The 17,609-nt window shown below is 63.4% G+C and overlaps 1 protein-coding gene across 2 annotated transcripts in view; it reads left to right on the top strand.

Annotated features, from left to right (window-relative positions):
* DNAH17 (dynein axonemal heavy chain 17) overlaps positions 1-17,609 on the top strand; it is a 90,235-nt gene that overhangs the window by 51,876 nt on the left and 20,750 nt on the right. For both annotated transcript variants that reach the window (XM_082705392.1, XM_082705393.1), the window contains 16 exons: positions 1-208; positions 719-884; positions 2,513-2,615; positions 3,297-3,444; positions 3,807-3,898; positions 5,327-5,488; positions 5,950-6,114; positions 6,300-6,491; positions 9,052-9,318; positions 10,292-10,453; positions 11,919-12,152; positions 13,066-13,230; positions 14,148-14,243; positions 14,417-14,634; positions 16,302-16,509; positions 16,647-16,762. In XM_082705392.1, coding sequence (XP_082561518.1) covers positions 1-208; positions 719-884; positions 2,513-2,615; positions 3,297-3,444; positions 3,807-3,898; positions 5,327-5,488; positions 5,950-6,114; positions 6,300-6,491; positions 9,052-9,318; positions 10,292-10,453; positions 11,919-12,152; positions 13,066-13,230; positions 14,148-14,243; positions 14,417-14,634; positions 16,302-16,509; positions 16,647-16,762 — 2,702 coding nt within the window. The remainder of the gene's footprint in view (positions 209-718; positions 885-2,512; positions 2,616-3,296; positions 3,445-3,806; positions 3,899-5,326; positions 5,489-5,949; positions 6,115-6,299; positions 6,492-9,051; positions 9,319-10,291; positions 10,454-11,918; positions 12,153-13,065; positions 13,231-14,147; positions 14,244-14,416; positions 14,635-16,301; positions 16,510-16,646; positions 16,763-17,609) is intronic.

The following is a 17,609-nucleotide window of genomic DNA, read 5'->3' as shown; positions in this document are numbered from 1 at the left end:
GCCTCTCTGGTGCACACCACAGAGACCATCCGAATCCGCTACTTCATGGACCTGCTCATGGAGAAGTCGTGGCCGTTGATGCTGGTGGGGAACGCAGGCACCGGCAAGTCCGTGCTGATGGGGGACAAGCTGGACAGCCTCAACACCGACGACTACCTGGTGCAGGCCGTGCCCTTCAACTTCTACACCACCTCCGCCATGCTGCAGGGTGGGTGCGCGGCCGGAGCAGGGGTGCAGGGTGGGGGGCAAGGCCCACGGTGGGCCCCTACAGCCCAGCCTGGTCACCCCCAATCACGCTCATCCCACGTGGCTCACCCCTGGCCTCCACGTTCCCCGTGACTCCTTCTCACCAAAGACACAGGGACTGGCCGGGGTCCTCTTCCCTCGCCACAGCCCCTCCGCTGGCCACAAGCCACAGAGTAGGGGGGAGTAGGAGCTCCGGGGCAGATCCCACAGGAGCCTCTGGCACACCTGGTCTGGTGTGGCCCCGAGGTTGTCCAGCTGCAAGGTTCCTGCGGCCTGGGCCTTGGCCCCTCCACGCCCACAGCTCCTCTGCTCCTGGGGGTGATGGAAGTCAAGGGTCCACCCCCCCCCCGGTGCCCCCTCCAGGGCCACTCCCTCGGCCACGGCCTGCAGTGCTGGGCACCCTGGGCCCAACAGGACCTCCCAACAGGATGTAGCAGGGAATCAGTGATAGCCCATCGGATCCTTTCTCTAGGGGTTCTTGAGAAGCCCCTGGAGAAGAAATCCGGGAGGAACTACGGCCCCCCAGGCACCAAGAAGCTGATCTACTTCATCGACGACATGAACATGCCCGAGGTCGACAAGTACGGGACGGTGGCCCCCCACACACTCATCCGGCAGCACATGGACCACGGGCACTGGTGAGTGGGTGGGGAGGGGGCCCGGGCAGGGAGCAGGACCACGACACAGATGACGGGGGCGGGGGCCACTCAGGGCTGGAGGGTGTATCAGGTCTCCGCTTCACCCATCAGCTAGGCCCGGGGCCGGCAGCCCTGGCCGAGGGCACCCACAGAGGGAGGACAGACAGGTCCCTCCGCATCAAGGGTCCATCCGGCAGAGGCGACAAAGAGGTGCAGTCCGACAGGCAGGGGGAGCTCTGAGGGAGCCCCCAGCATGGGCCCAGAGCAGTCCCCCCGACGGGGACAGAGACTGGCCTGGGGAGGCCGCCGGGCTCCCAACAGCTCGAGGCAACGTCAGGACTGGCCGTGGGAGGGACTTTGGAGGGACAGCATCCCGGGCAGAGCAGATGCCACACACAGAGGCCCAGGGGAGGAAGCATGGCCCGAGGAGGACCCAGCGTGGCTGGAGTGTGGAGCCAGAGAGAGAGGACGCTCGGGGCAGCTGCAGCCACACCTCCAGACTCGTGCTGGCCCAGAAGCCTTCTCCTGCGGGTAGCAGAGAGCCACGCATGGCCTGTTTACAGCTGCGGTTTGGAAAGACCAGAACAACATTCGGTTTGGTTAACCTACATGTGTCTTGACGCAACGGTCCCCTAATGACCTGGCCAGTGGCCCAGGTCAAACCTGGGGGTTTGGGGACCGAAGGAACCCAAGAACTCCCATTGGAAATGAGACCCCGGAGGCATGAAGCCCACCCCTTTGCTGCCAAGAACTAGAGCCAGAGAGCGGTTCACAGGGTCAAGGTCACCTGCACCCGTCACTTGCCACACAGAGCTCAGGGGCAGTCGGATGCGGGGAAGGTCAGCAGTGAGGCAGGGACAGGGATGTGGGGGCAGGGTGTCAAGGACCACTCCCAGGGGATGTGACCGAGCCAGACGAAGGGGTCCCAACCCAGGCAGGCACTGAACGTGGCGTGGGATGACACCGCTCGAAGACCATGTCCCCCGAGGCTCGGGACAGCCCAGCCACTGAGGCCCCTCACACACACGCTCACAGAGGAACGGGGAAGAGGACTTGCCGTGTCTGAGACGGACGGCGGGTCGGCGTCCAGAGTGTGCAAGGAATTCCTAGGAGCGGATAAGAACAGGCAACAGCTCCTAACGGAAGAAAACACACAATGCGGGGAACCCCCATGGGTCAGAAGTGCAGGGAAAATGCTTTATGATCTTGAAATGCCTCTGAGTCCCTGCACGTGCCATCAAGGAAATACCCCGCCTGCGTGATGATCCCGGCTACCCAGGACGTAAGGACAACGGGGCAGACATCTGCTGAGCACCGGCCCTATTCAGGGGTCCTAAGTGTGTCTCGGTGCATTAGCTCGGTTGCTCCTCACCGTGACCCAGGGGCCTGGGGTATGGCCGCCTTGCCCGCCCCCCCCGCCCAACAGCTGCGGAGCTGGGATCCGACCTCATGCCTGCACCCTGAGCCACTACGACGCCTCCCATTTCAACTTTTCTTGAGACCGTGAAGCAAAATTGGCCGTTGTACCTCTAAGCGATGTGCCAGACATGACCGGGGGCGGGCGGGGGCGGCCGGGGAGGGCTCCCCCAGGCCGGCAGCTCGACGCGGCTCCCGCCTCCCCCGCGCAGGTACGACAGGCAGAAGCTGACGCTGAAGGACATCCACAACTGCCAGTACGTGGCCTGCATGAACCCCACCTCCGGCTCCTTCACCATCGATCCCAGGCTCCAGGTAGGCGGGGGTCACGCTGGTTAGCCGGCCGCTCCGGGCTGGAGGTACACTTTGGCACAAGAAAATAGAAGCACTGATTCGGGGCGCTGTCAGGGCTGCGGGCCGACACTCTCCGGAGAACCCCCTCCCCTTACGGCAGGCGTGCGCAGGGGTCTCCCCGGGGCAGAGAGACAGGAGCCAGCCCGCCCCCCGCCGGACCCCACAGGGCTGCCCGAGTTCGCAAGTGCAAGACCGGGCGTCCTGTCAACTGTGAATTTCAGACCAACAACAAGCACTCAGCCGGGATAAGCCATCCGGTGCGGCGTCTGGGACACCCCGGTCCTGAAAACAATGACTTGTTGTGCTTCTGAAACTCAGAATTCACAGGATATCCTGTGTTGCCTCTGCGACCCCACCCCGGCAGGACCTCCCCGCTAAAGTATCAAGCAGACGGGGACCGAGAATAGAACGCCAGGCCTGGGCCCCGAGACACCCTCGCCTCCACCAGAACGTGGCCGGAGAGCGTGCTGCGTGGGTCTGGCGGTTTGGGACACGATTGATATTTGATGGGGTTTTAGCACACGGAGGGCACCTGTCCGTTCGGACCACGTCCACACACCCCTGGGGGCCCCCGAGAAGGCAGCCCCAGCCACAAGCTAGACCCCGCAGGCAGCCTGATGGGGCTTGTCTTGTTCTGGGCAGCGCCACTTCTGCGTGTTTGCCGTGAGCTTCCCGGGCCAGGAGGCCCTCACCACCATCTACAGCACGATCCTGGCCCAGCACCTGGCCTTCCGCTCGGTCCCCATGGCCGTTCAGAGGATGAGCAGCCAGCTGGTGGCCTCGGCCCTGGGTAAGCTGGCCAGCCGCAGCCCCCTGTCTGCGGACACAGCCGGCGGCTCTGCGGGCCCCGTGGCTTCTTCACACACTCCCCCGGCCGATATTTTATTCATACTTTCAAATCAATACTGTGTTTCAGCAGGAGATCTTGTGAAATCTGACTGCTTGAGGGGAAGGCAGGGGTAGGAAATTCAGCACTCCAACAGGAGTTACACGTCAGCAGAGCAGCAAACCTCCCCCCGAGTCAGCGCAGATCTATTCCTCGAGTTGTCACTATTCCATAGTACATTTGCTCTAGAGACCGTACCCCAAGCTCTGTACTTCCTGAGGCCATTCAGAGCACCTAAGAATCGACGTATCTCTTTCCTGTAACAGCCCTGCACCAGAAAGTCACGGCAACATTCCTTCCCACGGCCATTAAGTTTCACTATGTCTTCAACCTCAGGGATCTCTCCAATATTTTCCAGGTACAGCGCTTAGAGCCCTGTTTTGGCCACATCCCTGATCCAAGGGGCTCTCCTCCTCCGCTGCTCTGGGGAGGGAAAGCAAAGTGATGTGTGGACTGATGACATCACCATAGTAGTGACGGCGGTGATGGCCGTGATGATGACGACAGTGATGGTGACGGTGACAGTGGTGGCTGCGATGATGGTGGTGATGGTGATGGTGGTGCTGGCTTTGATGGTGATGGTGGTGGTGGTGATGGTGGTGATGATGGTGGTGGTGGTGGTGGTGGTGATGATGGTGGAGGTGGTGATGGTGGTGGTGGTGGTGATGGTGGTGATGATGGTGGAGGTGGTGATGGTGGTGGTGGTGATGGTGATGGTGGTGCTGGCTTTGGTGGTGGTGGTGGTGATGGTGGTGATGGTGGTGGTGGTGGTGATGGTGGTGATGATGGTGGAGGTGGTGATGCTGGTGGTGGTGATGGTGGTGATGGTGGTGATGATGGTGGAGGTGGTGGTGGTGGTGGTGGTGGTGGTGATGGTGATGGTGGTGCTGGCTTTGGTGGTGATGGTGGTGGTGGTGTTTGTGGTGGTGATGGTGGTGGTGGTGATGGTGGTCGTGGTGGTGGTGGTGGTAATGGTGATGGTGGTGCTGGCTTTGGTGGTGATGGTGGTAGTGGTGATGGTGGTGATGGTGGTAGTGGTGACAGCAATGATGTTTTCTCTTACTGTTTAGTCTGAGCCAGGCACCAGGTTTGGCCACTTATACACCCATATTCTCCTCCAAAATACATGTCACATGCTCCTACACCCCCATGTTACAGAAGGGGGGGGGTCTAAGACTCCAGGAGGTTAAGGCATGCTCACCTCAAATATCAGGCCGGCTAGAGGCCCCTCCTCATCCCTATGCTGCCTCACTGCCCCGGTTTATGTCACCCACAGCCCACGTCCCAGTGCATAACTACCCTTACCTGCTTGCATTTCCCACTAGAATCTGGGCTCCATGAAGGCAGGGCCTCCCTTGTTGCTGTGAGCCCAGAGTCCCAGAGAGGGCCTGGAAAATGGCAGAGCCTCCATAAGAACGCACTGACTGTGTCCGGGGCACTTGCTCAGTAAAGGCTGAGCCAGGACTGCACATGGGCAGGCTGGCTGCGGAGCCCCAACTGGGAACCCACTGAGTCTGGCTTCCCGCCGTGGTCACACTCCCTTGCCCCTTGTCTACTATCCCTCCTCTTAGAGAAGGAATCCCTTGGTTCTGTCTCATGAGAACCCCCTCCCCCACACTCCTCCGCACGACACACCCTCCGGCCTCCAGGATGTGCATGGGCTTGGCCAGCGGTGGCTTCCTTGGCTTGACAGATCGCTGTCTGGGCAAGCGGCCACCCTCTTGAACAGCCCTTGGCTGGCCTTCGTAGCGCAGCTCAAGTTGCTGACCACCTGTGTCTGGGGCAGGGAATCTTGTTTTCCACCCTGGAGATCCTGAGAACACCGCTCGACCTGGTCCGCCTCTGGCTGCATGAAGCTGAGAGAGTGTACGGAGACAAAATGGTTGACGAGAAAGACCAGGAAACACTGCGCAGGGTCACCATCGCGTCCACCAAGAAGTTCTTTGATGTGAGTCAAGCCACCAAGTCCCTCTGATGAGCCCAGAGAGGCTCCCAGAGGACAGAGTACCTGGGGTCAATGAGAAGGCCAGTCCTCTTGGAAGGGCCCCCACAGGAGGATGGGGAGGTCCACACTGGGTCCCAAGAAATGACTGTCACGTGAGTGTAGGTCTGAGGGAGCAAGGACTGACTCCTCCGTAGGTGAGGCTGTGATGGCCTCCATCTGTCCATTTGGCGTAGAGAAAGAGCCGGCTGGGTCCGTGTGCTCTGCTGGTGTGTTCCGGGCTCTCTTGGCAGATTCTTATCTTCCTCCTGATGCCTGGGACTGCGGGTAGCAGAGCCCGACCTCCAGTGGCTTGGGCCCATGAAGACTTGCCCCGGCATCCTGAGCCCAAAGTGCACCAGGGCTGCCACTAACGACCTGCGTGCCCGTGGTGGCCAGCAACAGGTGCGCCTCCCGCTTATCTCTAGGATCTTGGCGACGAGCTCCTTTTTGCCAAACCAAATCTCTTCTGCCACTTTTCTCACGGGATCGGGGAGCCCAAATACCTGCCGGTAACCAACGTGGCTCATCTGAACAAGCTCCTGGTAGAGGTCCTGGACAGTTACAACGAAGTCAACGCAGCCATGAACTTGGTGAGTAGTGCTGAGCGGACAGCCCCGGCGACGGGCCGGGCGGGACCCGGGTCTCCCGTCCTGTCTCATTAGGAGCACCTTCCTGGCGCTCTGGGGCCGCGTGACTCGCCGCCAGCACGGCCCCGGGCTGGGAGGAGGGTCTGTGCCGCGGGAGGGCAGCCGAGGCTTCTCTCCGGCCCCCGCAGGTGCTGTTCGAAGACGCGGTGGCTCACATCTGCCGGATCAGCCGTATCCTGGAGCTGCCCCGCGGGAACGCCCTGCTGGTGGGCGTGGGCGGCAGCGGCAAGCAGAGCCTCTCGCGCCTGGCCGCCTACATCAGCGCGCTGGAGGTCTTCCAGATCACCCTCAAGAAGGGCTACGGGATCCCAGACCTCAAGGTGAGCCGCGGCTTTCGACAAGCTGCCCGTGGCTGGGGGGCGGGGAGGGGCGCAGAAATCTCACCACTCGCGCCACCCGCGCACAGAAAGTGCACATCACTGCGGGGTCCTCATACAAAAGAAGGGCCAGGACCCACGTTGGCCGGTGCCCACGCCCAGGTGGCAAAGGTGAGGGGACACGTGGTGTCCGTTCCTGCTGGGCGCGAGTCTGCAGCGGCAGCCCGGACGAAAGTGAAGGCCCCGGTTCCCGCCCCGGGTCCCTGGGCGGTCCCGTGCCATGCCCCGTTGGCCAGATTAAGTAATTCAGGGCTGTTACTGGGTCTCTAACGACAAACTTGGATTCGGGAAGGCTGCTTTTTGAATTAATTAAGTAAACATTAGCGTAAACAGGTCTCCCGTCCCCAAGGTATGCCGCCAAGGCTTTTTATTGATTTTTTTTTTTCCCCGAAAATTTGCTCTGTCAGGGAACTGTGTGCTTGTCAAACATGATTAGCCCAGAACAAATCACCTTAGCGTTTCAGATTGGAGCGGGGATTGATTCGACCACATTCCAGGGGCCCGTCTCTCTGCATCAGGGCCCGGGCCACTGCTGCGGGCCAAGACGGTGCCAGAGTCGGCAGGACCGTCCCCATCGTGGGCGGGCAGGTTCGGCGGGGTGATCTGGAGCCCCACTAGAGCACAGCTTCCCGGGTCCTCTGCAGAGGAGGTGGTCTGCTGGCGGAGATCCCGGGAAGTACAGTAGGGATGACAGCCTGCCGGCAACCCAGGTGGGTGGGCCGGGGACCACAGCCTCCAGACCAGCATCTGTCTCTGGGTGTCATTGTGCCCAGAAGATTCTGCTCTTCCTAACACAGGACTAGCCAATGCGTTTTTTAAGTCCCTGCCTTAAGGGAAAGGTCTCGCTGGGAGAGTGGGGGCTCTCCCAGACGCTGCCTCCTGGCGGGGATCGGCCCGCTTGGCCGACCAGCATCATTCCCGCTGGTATCCCGAGGGCACTCAAGGCCAACCAGGATCCTTACACCTGGGCTGTGTCATCTCACGGGGTTTTCTCGGCTGGGAAGTTTCTCGTCTACTAACCAGATGGTGTTGGGCTACTGTTAAGACTGCGTCTGGCCCTCTGCTCTGTCCCTGCGCAGATGCTGTTCCCGGCTCGTCCCTCTAGGGCCGGTGGTGAGCATTGTTGAGTCTGAGTGGTGTTATTCTGCTCATAGAATAGCGCGCCGAGGCCTGACCTCAGTACCCCACGGAGCCGTTTTGTGCTAACGGTTCCCTGTCCTTGACGGAGCAGCGGGTGTGGGCCCGGAAGGAAGGAGGGAGGCAGGGTGGGCCGGCGGGCCTTGCCCCGCGCCGTCAGGGGCGTGACCTTGGTATCCCGTCCACCGCACGCGCCGTGGGCGCCCACTGCAGGTTAGGGATGTGGCAGGAAGGGGTCAGGAACCGCCCTCGAGGGACCCTGCGAGCCACGGGGAACATCCGGGACTTGGTCCCCAGGAAACGAGGGGCCGTCACGTGGTTGAGCAGAGAGGACCAGGACCTGGGAGATCCCAGAACCAAGTGGAGGGCGGTTTGAGGACCAGTAGGGAGAAGTGGAAAAACCCAGTGAGCCCATGAAGGCTGGGACAGCAGAGTATAGTGAGGGGGTGGGAGAGGCTGGAGTCCAGGGGGGGCGGGAGGGCTCTGCCTGCGCAGGAGGGAGTGGGAGGCGGGCTTGGCTGGGGGCCCTGCACCCTGCACTTTCCCCCTTCTAATAAGCAGCTCTGGGGACCTCCTGGCAGAAACAGGAGCTCGTGCCCCGCCCCCATCACTGCCAACCCCAGACTTGCCCAGATGCCGGCGACCCCTGACCTCTTCCTTCTCAAGCAGGTGCTGTGGGGAGTGGGGACCGGCAGGGTGGCGTCCCCTCCCGCCCCGCCCGGCAGGAAACGAGGATGGGACAGAACCGCGCTGGGGGCCGAGGGCCGCCGGGTCACAAGCGCCAGGAGGAATGCGGGTCACGAACACGGCTCCGCATACGGGGGTGTCTAAGGAGTCGGGGGGGAAGGAAGGACATGTTGGGGGGTTGGGAGGCACTGGGAGGCGGGAGGTAGAGACACCGGACGGCCCACAGCCTAGGAAGGTGGGACTCCGGGGCTGGGCAAGGGGAAAACAAACACGGCCCACGGGGCTTACGGAAAACCAGACTTCCCGGAGAGCACGTCGTCAAGCCCTGCGTAGGTTCTGCGTGCAAACCTGCGAGCGGCGCGTGTGCGCGGGTGCGTCCTGTGTGCGTGCGTGCGTCCTGCAGAACAGCCACCCTCCGAGCCGCTGTGTGCGCACTTCTCTTTTTCCCTTCCTGCTGCTCTCCTTCATGTACCTTGTATCCTCCCGCACGACCGCGCAACCGTCCATGAGCTGCTGCTTTCAATCCTACTAGGGACGGGATAGGCCTCGCGTAGGGACTGCTCGGAGCAGAGGCCTCCCTTAGGATCTCCGAGGTTTTGTGGGTCTTTCCTTCTTTGTTGGTGGTGAAACGGACCTGACGCACGACTTACCGCTGTGACCGTGTCCTGCTTGGGTCCAGGTCGACCTGAGCGCGCAGTACGTGAAGTCGGCGGTGAAGAACGTCCCCTCCGTGTTCCTGATGACAGACTCGCAGGTGGCCGAGGAGCAGTTCCTGGTGCTGATCAATGACCTGCTGGCCTCGGGGGAGATCCCGGGGCTGTTCGCGGAGGACGAGGTGGAGAACATCATCTCCTCCATGCGGCCGCAGGTGAAGGCCCTCGGCATGACCGACACGCGGGAGACGTGCTGGAAATTCTTCATCGAGAAAGTGCGCAAGCAGCTTAAGGTAAGAGTCCCCGTCCTCACGGCGTCCGGGGACCGTCCCCGGGCCCAGCGCGGGGCTCGCATCCGTCCTCCGGGCCGTGGGCTGTCAGAAGTGTTTGAACACGCACGCCCCGCACACCCGAGGTTGAGTAGATGAGCAGGCACACCTTCTCAGGGAAACTGGGTCCACCTCCCCCTTCAGGCACCCGACCAGTACCCCCATCAGACTGAGGGCACTCTGGGTCCTTTTCTCCCTTCTCGTCAGGGTCCGGTAGGCGCAGCTGCCCCCGACCGATGGTGCTGCCCCTGGGAGGGTCCACCCCCCATAGCTCTTCTAGAACCTGCTGGCTACCATCACTCCGGCTCGATGCAAACAAAGCAGGTTTCCTCTCCAGCTCCCCGGTCTGGGTTACGCAGTCCCACTGGTGGCTACGGTTCGGGGGCTGAGGCTCCTCCTCCGGGGCCGGGCCCTTCGTCCGCGGAACGGCCGCCTCCAGCGAGCCAGCTTCGCCACCCGGGAAGAAGGGGCTGCAGGACACGGAGGGGCCCGTGTGGCCGAGGCTATTACCTGGCCGGCACAAAGGGCTGCCTGGGCCCGTGTGCCCTCAGCACCGTCTGCAGCCGGGGCCCCAGGGAGTGAGTCCCAGGCTGTCTGGGGATGAGTCCCCATCTTGGGGGCCTGGAGGAGGCTCTGTGTCCCGGGGAACCGGCCCTGCTGAGGGGACGGTACCCCTCCCTGTCCTCGGGCCTCATCTGCCCACTCTGCCCCCCCCCCCCCGCCGCCTCTCTCTCCGCCCGCTGCGGGGCCCATGTCAGAAGGCTTGGCGCCCCCTGCACTCCCCCGTGCCTCGCGAGGGCCGTGGAGTCAGTGGAACATTCACCGCTGTGACGGGAACCCAGAGCAGGACGCGCTCCGGAGGGAGCTCCCTGCCCCAGGGAGCCTGGCCCCCAGCACCGCCGTCCCCACCAGCGGCTCCTCTGCACCCCGTCTCCAGGTGATCCTGTGTTTCTCCCCCGTGGGCTCCGTCCTGCGCGTGCGGGCAAGGAAATTCCCTGCCGTCGTCAACTGCACGGCCATCAACTGGTTCCACGAGTGGCCGGAAGACGCCCTGGTGTCCGTGAGCGCGCGCTTCCTCAACGAGACGGAGGGCATTCAGGTGAGTCACTCTGCCAGCCTCCGTGCTCAGTGCTGGGGTTCCCCAGGGGAGGGGAGGGGACAGGAGGGTCTGCAGGACCCCACCCCCTCTGCCTCCGGGGCCCAGGGGAAGGTGAGCCGGCCTGGTGCAAAATTTAAGAGGGGGAGGGGCAGCTGTGACCTCGGGAACCAAGACCAGTGATGTCTGAATGCAATACTGAAAAATCACAGCTAATGCTGAATAACACCCAGTGAACAAAACTGTGAACAAAGACAAGCTGCTTGGTGTGGGTTTCAGGGCCGGGGACACCCATCTCAACCAGGCGGGTGCCCCGCCCCCACGGCCACTGCCCAGCCCCATCCCGGCCGCGTCAGGAGGGCCGACACCGTGTCCCAACAGACGGAGCACGGCAGGCTTCAAGCACAGCCCCTGATCAGGGCTGCTGGGAGCACCAACGTCCTCCTGCCGCGGGCTCCAACCCGGCTCCGCTCGGGCACCCCTATCCCCTGCGTCCCGCCCCCGTTACAGGCCGGGACAAGTATGATGGGCACCAGGGGTTTCCTCCGTCGGAAGGTGGTGCCCCCGTTCCCGGCTGGAGCTCATCGCCGGCCTTGAGATGGTCGGTAAACTCTGAGCCAGCCCATGGGACGGACGAGCAGTCGCGCGATACCTCAGACTTGGTTATCGCGTTTTACTGACGGTGAACACATATTGGTTATGAAGTAGGATAAAATAAACCCGAAATGAATGTTTCCCCCTAGTTGTAGAGGAGGGTAAAACCCCGTGCTTGTCATGGCTGCAGTGCCCACGCTCGGGACGGGCCGTTCCTGGGAACACTGCCTTTCCCACGTTTCACCGGGGGCGGGGCGGGGCAGGGCGGGGCGCGGACGTGGGTGTCCAGCGCCCGAGACAGCGGCCTTCGACGATCGGGGCATGGCCTCACCGCTGGCACCAGGCAGGGCCACAGGGTCGATGCCCAAGAAGAGGCAGGCGCTGGATGAACACATCCCCAACTCAACTCCAGTGACGGTTGGTGTCACTTGGACGGTTCCTGCGACACAGTCCGCAGGCAGGTGGGGCAGCCCGGATGACCCCGAGCTAGGAAGGCAGCTGCTGAACCCCAGGACGCAGCTCAGGAAACGCATAAACGCTTGCTGGAGGGCTGGGTGGCTCGAATGTGCTGTCTGGCCCTGCACTTCCCCCCGGTCGCAAGAGGGTGAGTCAGGGAGAGACGATCACAGGAATAGCGCCTTGTCCTGTCCCTGGCGCTTAGCCAGGCATGGGCTGGAACACGGTCACCAGCGCCCCGGGCTGCCTCTGCGGGCACTGCTGTCTTGGTTTAGCGAGGTCCCGGCGAGGGAGGGAAACCCCGCCTTGCTGAATCGCGGTGCCCAGCAGCCTCCTCCCCCACACCCCCCCTACCAGCAGGAGTGGGGTCGCTCCCACCAGGGAACAGGGAACAAATGGGCCCGTCTCTCCTTTGTAGCCAGAAGTCAAGGCCTCCATCAGCCTCTTCATGGCCTACGTGCACACGACGGTCAACGAGATGTCCAAGGCGTACCTGGCCACGGAGAGGCGCTACAACTACACCACACCCAAAACCTTCCTGGAGCAGATCAAACTGTACCAGAACCTGCTGGCCAAGAAGAGAACGGAGCTGGTGGCCAGGATCGAGAGGCTGGAGAACGGCCTGATGAAGCTGCAGAGCACCGCGTCCCAGGTAGGGACGGCAGGGGCCCCGCCGGCAGGTCCCAGAACCTCCTCCCAAGGGAGAGAAACCAGACTCCCGCCTTGAAGAAAGTGCCATTCCCAAACCACAGAGAACACGTGGGCCTCACTAGAGAAAACAGGTTCACCGTGCTTTGACAATGCTGACGTCACCGTGTTGGGCGCTTTTACGTGGGGGCCCAAGTCCAGGGGGATCTGCGTATCGGGTCAAGAGTGTCCCTGACCACGCGCTCACTCCCAGATGCCTTGCACGCTGTGGTGCCCTGGTGGAAAGGCTTTTGCCACCCAGTTTTCTTCCTGGCTTTAGGAGCTCCCGCTCGTGCAGCCCCGGCCCCATCACCATCCCTGCCCACTGTTGGTGTCCCCAAGGGAGCCTGCAAAACAGCCCCCCCACCCCATGCCCCTGCCCAGGCGTGACCCCGCACAGCTGGGCCTGCCCCGGCTCTGCCCCCAGAGAGACTGAGCCCATGAACCACAGCCAGGCCAGCGTGCCCCTGCCGCAGGCAGCGTGGCAAGGGTCAAGACCACCCCTGGGGCGTGCAGTGGCGAGGACGGTAGGGGGTGTCCCAGGAAGACGGAGCTTGCAGGGGCCCAGGAGGAGCACTCCCGTCCAGACAGCTCTCGCGGAAAGGAAGAGGGAGAAGCCCGGCCAAGCAGGCCGCTGCTTGCCCCCAGATGAACCTTCCAGACACAGTCCTGTTCTGGCGACTGAGGGGCGTCCTTGCGGGAGAAACCATCAAGAATGGGGCGGCAGAGCTCACGCCGTCCCTCCTTACCCGCACTCCCTCCCTCCTGGCACGGCCACGGCCGGCACGGCCCCCGGCCCGAGCTTTCGGCGCCACCCCACTGGCCTGTGCGCGGCTGCCGGGGCCCACGCCCGCCGTCGCTGGGTGTCTCTCCCCCAGGTGGATGATTTAAAAGCCACGCTGGCGATCCAGGAGGCCGAGCTCAAGCAGAAGAACGAGAACGCAGACAAGCTGATCCACGTGGTGGGCGTGGAAACCGAGAAAGTGAGCAAGGAGAAAGCCATTGCCGACGAGGAGGAGGCCAAGGTGGAGGTCATCAACAAGGTGCGCCGACAAGCCCGGCCGCCAGCGTCGGCGCGGCTCTGCCGGCCCGGCCTCCCCCACTGGGCGCCCGGCACCGCCTCCGGGCCCGGGGCGGTGGGCAGCCGGCCAGCGGCAGGCAGAGGCGGGATCTGAGCCGGGACCCACGTCCACGACCAGACTGTGACCTCTGCGGCCGCACGCAGCTGTTCACATCTGGTGCCCGTCTCTCTCCAACCCCTGCGTCCAGAAGTGCCTCCCCTCGGGGGCTGGCGGGGGGGGACTCCAGAGAAGAAGCTGGCCGAGTCCCACACCTTCTGGGCCCGTTCCTGTAGTTGTGCCCCAAACTGTCCTTAGAGTGGGGGCTGGAGGGACCCTTCACACGGTGCTTTGCTGAGACCCTGTCCCTCTGTCCTCCCTCCTCCGAGCCCAGCAAGGCCGCCCTCACTGAAGCTCTTCTTCCTGAGAGAACCAACGGCTCTGTGCATGGGGCTCAGAGGGTCCTTCGGGACCCAAGGAGGGCACACACAAAGATGCCTTCACGTCCTACCAGGGAGAGGGGGCCCTACCTCCGAAATGGTCCATTTTCGGACAGACTGCACAGTGAAGGCCTCAGCCGATAGCACGTGGCCCCGGGTCTTCCCCCCAATCCCAGAAGCTGGGGCCTGCAAGCACCAGTTCCCGTTCCAGAATCCCAAAGCTGAGTGCGGGGGTGGGGCAGGGAGCAGGAAGGGGGGGGTGGGCCCCGCGCAGGCAGGAAGGGGAGCACGGAGCCCAGCCCTGCTCCGTCATGGGGGTCACCTCCGTGTCCGGGCTTCGGGGGGACAGGGGGAGGCCGCCCTCCTCTCTCCCACCGATGCTCCATCGCCGCCGCCGAGGGCTCCAGCACACGCACACGCACCCCACCCCGCGCTGATCTTTCCCGCGTGGCTTCCTTCCAGAATGTCACAGAGAAACAAAAGGCTTGTGAAACAGACCTGGCCAAGGCGGAGCCGGCTCTGCTGGCCGCGCAGGAAGCTCTCGACACTCTGAATAAGGTGAGGACCAGAAAAGAAAGAAACGGGACGGGGTCATGGCGGCGGTGGGGCGGGGACGGGGGAGAACACCGTGGAGTCCGGGCACGTGGCCGCAGCTTCCCACGGGGGCCAGGGGGCCTGGGGCCTGGCATGCAGGGCTACATCCCCTCTCAGCGGCCGCCTGTTGTTTCCAGAACAACCTGACAGAGCTAAAGTCCTTCGGGTCCCCGCCGGACGCCGTGGTCAACGTCACGGCTGCCGTCATGATCCTGACGGCGCCCGGAGGCAAGATCCCCAAGGACAAGAGCTGGAAAGCCGCGAAAATCATGATGGGCAAAGTGGACACCTTCCTGGACTCCCTGAAGAAGTTCGACAAAGAGCACATCCCCGAGGCCTGTCTGAAGGCGTTTAAGTGAGTCCGGGCCGGGCCGCGGTGCCGGCTTCAGCCGGCTGCTGGCTCTGCAGGGAGAGCGGGCATCCAGGTTCTGCACGGTCCCTGGCCCGCACCAGCCGGCGGCCTGTTGCCAAGGGCAGCCGGTGCTCGCCAGGGCGGGCAGGGGAGCAAGATGGGACCCCAGAAATGGCAGGTGGCGGCAGCCTGGGGAGCTCTGACCGCCCCAGAGTCCGGGTGTCCAGGTGAAGCGTGGCCTCAGTTCCCTGAGCACCTCTTTACCCCCCACATCCCCCACCCGAAGGATCGGGGTGGACAACCCCATCCCCGTAGGGCCCATGGGAGCATCCAGCAACCCCACACGCAGCCATTAGGACGCCAGGAGGTGCGGGCCCATAGGCGCACGGGAAAGGCCTCCAAGGCTCCCCAAGGGAAGGGCAGTTGTGCACAGGGGCTCACATGACGCACACACACCCCTGCACACACACAGTGCTGTGGACACACACGTGTGCACACACATGGGCCGTGAGCGCCTGCTGGCCCAGGCTCTGTCGGGCGTGGTTTCTTCTTTCCGTTGCTGTCAAAGTGCGTCCACCACGTCCGGAGGGACTCGGGCGGCCGGTCAGTGGGCGGGGCTGCTGCGGGGTGGACATGGGACAAGACTAGACAAACCCGAGGCCTCCTGCCGAGAGGCCACCTGGCTGGGTGGGTCTCTGCGCAGCTGAAACGGTACCGCGTGTATACCGTGACTGTCGGGCCGGCGTCTGGCTGACCTGGGGGACGAGAACAATGTTGCCTGCACGGTGGACCCTGCCGGCTCCCGGACAGCCACCCCCACGGGTCTGACACGTGTTGAAAGAGGCAAACCCGTTTTGACATCCACCTAAAGCAAGTGTGACGCAAACCAGAGGGAGGAGGTGATCGGCCGCGCTCCCGACCCGACCTCAGAGCCCTGCAAGTCCCTGTCTCAGTACTAGAATCACTCATTACAAGTTCTTTCTGCAGACAGCACGGTTTGCTGGGCTTCACGACACTGCTGTCATTTTTTAAAATACTGGCTTCCAGAGGATCGAAAGCGCATCTCCGGGCATATTTCCTCGGCACACCGGGGCCGTGGCGCCCGGGGGAGCAGAGGCAGCACCGTGGTGGGGGCGGGGATCCCTGGGGCGCGGGCCCCGGGTGCAGGCCAGCCTCTCCGGCTGGGTCACGCTGGGAGACACGCTCGGCCTCTCTGGGTCTGTCACGCCCGAGTGACCTGGGGCGGCGAGGCGTGCCGCGGCGGGGTGGGCTCCAGGACTCCCGTTTGGGAAGCTCTGGGGACAGCACCTGACCCGCGGCCCCGCACAGGAGAACTATCGCTTCCTGTCCACGGGACTCGGGGCAAGTTGCCGAGCCCCTCCGAACCCCGGGTTCCTTGCTTACGGGTGGGATTTCTGGAGAATGGAAACCGGGCCGGCTAGAGAAACCTCCGCAACAGAGAGGACAGGGGATGCTGGTTTCCCTCCTCGGGCCTCTTCCCTCCATACCTCCAGTTCTGCTTCTGGGACCAGAATCTGTGCTTTGTTCTTTTCTCCATCTTGAAGATAGCGCCCCCCCCCCAAAAAAAACCCGATTCGCGGTGCTGCCCTGGGAACTCCCGGTGACCAGCAGTCAGAACCGCGGACCAGCACCCGCCGTTCCCTCCGCAGGCCCTACCAAGGCAACCCGACCTTCGACCCCGAGTTCATCCGCTCCAAGTCCACGGCGGCCGCGGGGCTGTGCTCCTGGTGCATCAACATCGTCCGCTTCTACGAGGTGTACTGCGACGTGGCCCCCAAGCGGCAGGCCCTGGAGGAGGCCAACGCGGAGCTGGCCGAGGCGCAGGAGAAGCTCTCGCGCATCAAGAACAAGATCGCGGTGAGTGTCCACCCGCCCGCACGAGGACGGCCGGCGCCGCGGGCTACTAGGCAGCCGTGGGCCCCGCTGCGCTTGCTCCCACGGGAGCTGGAACGCCCCACGCCGCCCCACGCCTGGGCCTCTCCGTGTTTTCCCAGGAACTCAATGCCAACCTGAGCAACCTCACATCGGCCTTTGAGAAGGCCACAGCAGAGAAGATCAAGTGCCAGCAGGAGGCCGACGCCACCAACAGGGTGATCTCGCTGGCCAACAGGTAGCTCACTCGTCCCGCAGCACCTTCCTGTCTCCTGGGTCCCTTGGAAAGGTCGGGCCTGCAGAACAGCCTCTGGAGGAGGAGGAATGGCCCCGGGGCAGGGGGACAACAGCGCCTCCGCCTGCACAAAGTTCTGAGGACAGGCCTGGGGGCAGGGGACAGCAGCACCCCTGCCTGCACAAAGTCATGAGGACAGACCCCGGGGCAGGGGGACAGCCGCGCCCCCGCCTGCACAAAGTCCTGAGAACAAACCCACTATCAGCCAGTGTCTCCGCCTCTGGGAGCAGGAAGCCCCCCGTGGTGGGCCCCTGCGCATCCCAGACCCCTGGCTGCACAGAACCCCCCAACCCAGACCTGCCCCGACCTGCCTGGGAGGCGGCGTCCACAGGGGCCCGGTCGGGCAGATTCCCCTCGGGCCCGCGTCCACCATGCCGTGGTGTTGGTGCAACCTCTCGGGGCCTCTGCTCTGGCGGCCCTCCGCGTCTGCCGACGCCCGTGGACTCCAGAGCAGCGCTGGCCCCGCTGCTCGGGCCGCCCCCATCGGTCTGCATCTTCCCGTTGCCCCCATAGCACCGCCCAAAGAGGAAACCGGTCCGGATGATGTATCTTGCTAAAGCCCACGCGCGACCCTTTCAACGTGTGATCACTAGAACCATCGCTGGGAGGGCTCGTGCGCGTGTCCACTCTGAGTCCTGCAAATCCCCGTGCCCGTATCGGGCCATACCTCCCAGGCCTTGGGTGTGGACCAGCCACGTGTGGACAGCACAGCAGGCTTCACAGCTGCTTTTTGTGTGTTTGAAAGTGGCACAGATCCGCCGGGGGAGGCGGTCATGGGGCGGCAGGTCTT

Source organism: Mustela nivalis (assembly GCF_964662115.1).
Source record: "Mustela nivalis genome assembly, chromosome: 17".
NCBI classification, from domain to species: Eukaryota; Metazoa; Chordata; class Mammalia; order Carnivora; family Mustelidae; genus Mustela; species Mustela nivalis.
Note: the sequence above shows the minus strand (reverse complement) of the source record. Positions and strands in the feature narration are given on the sequence as shown.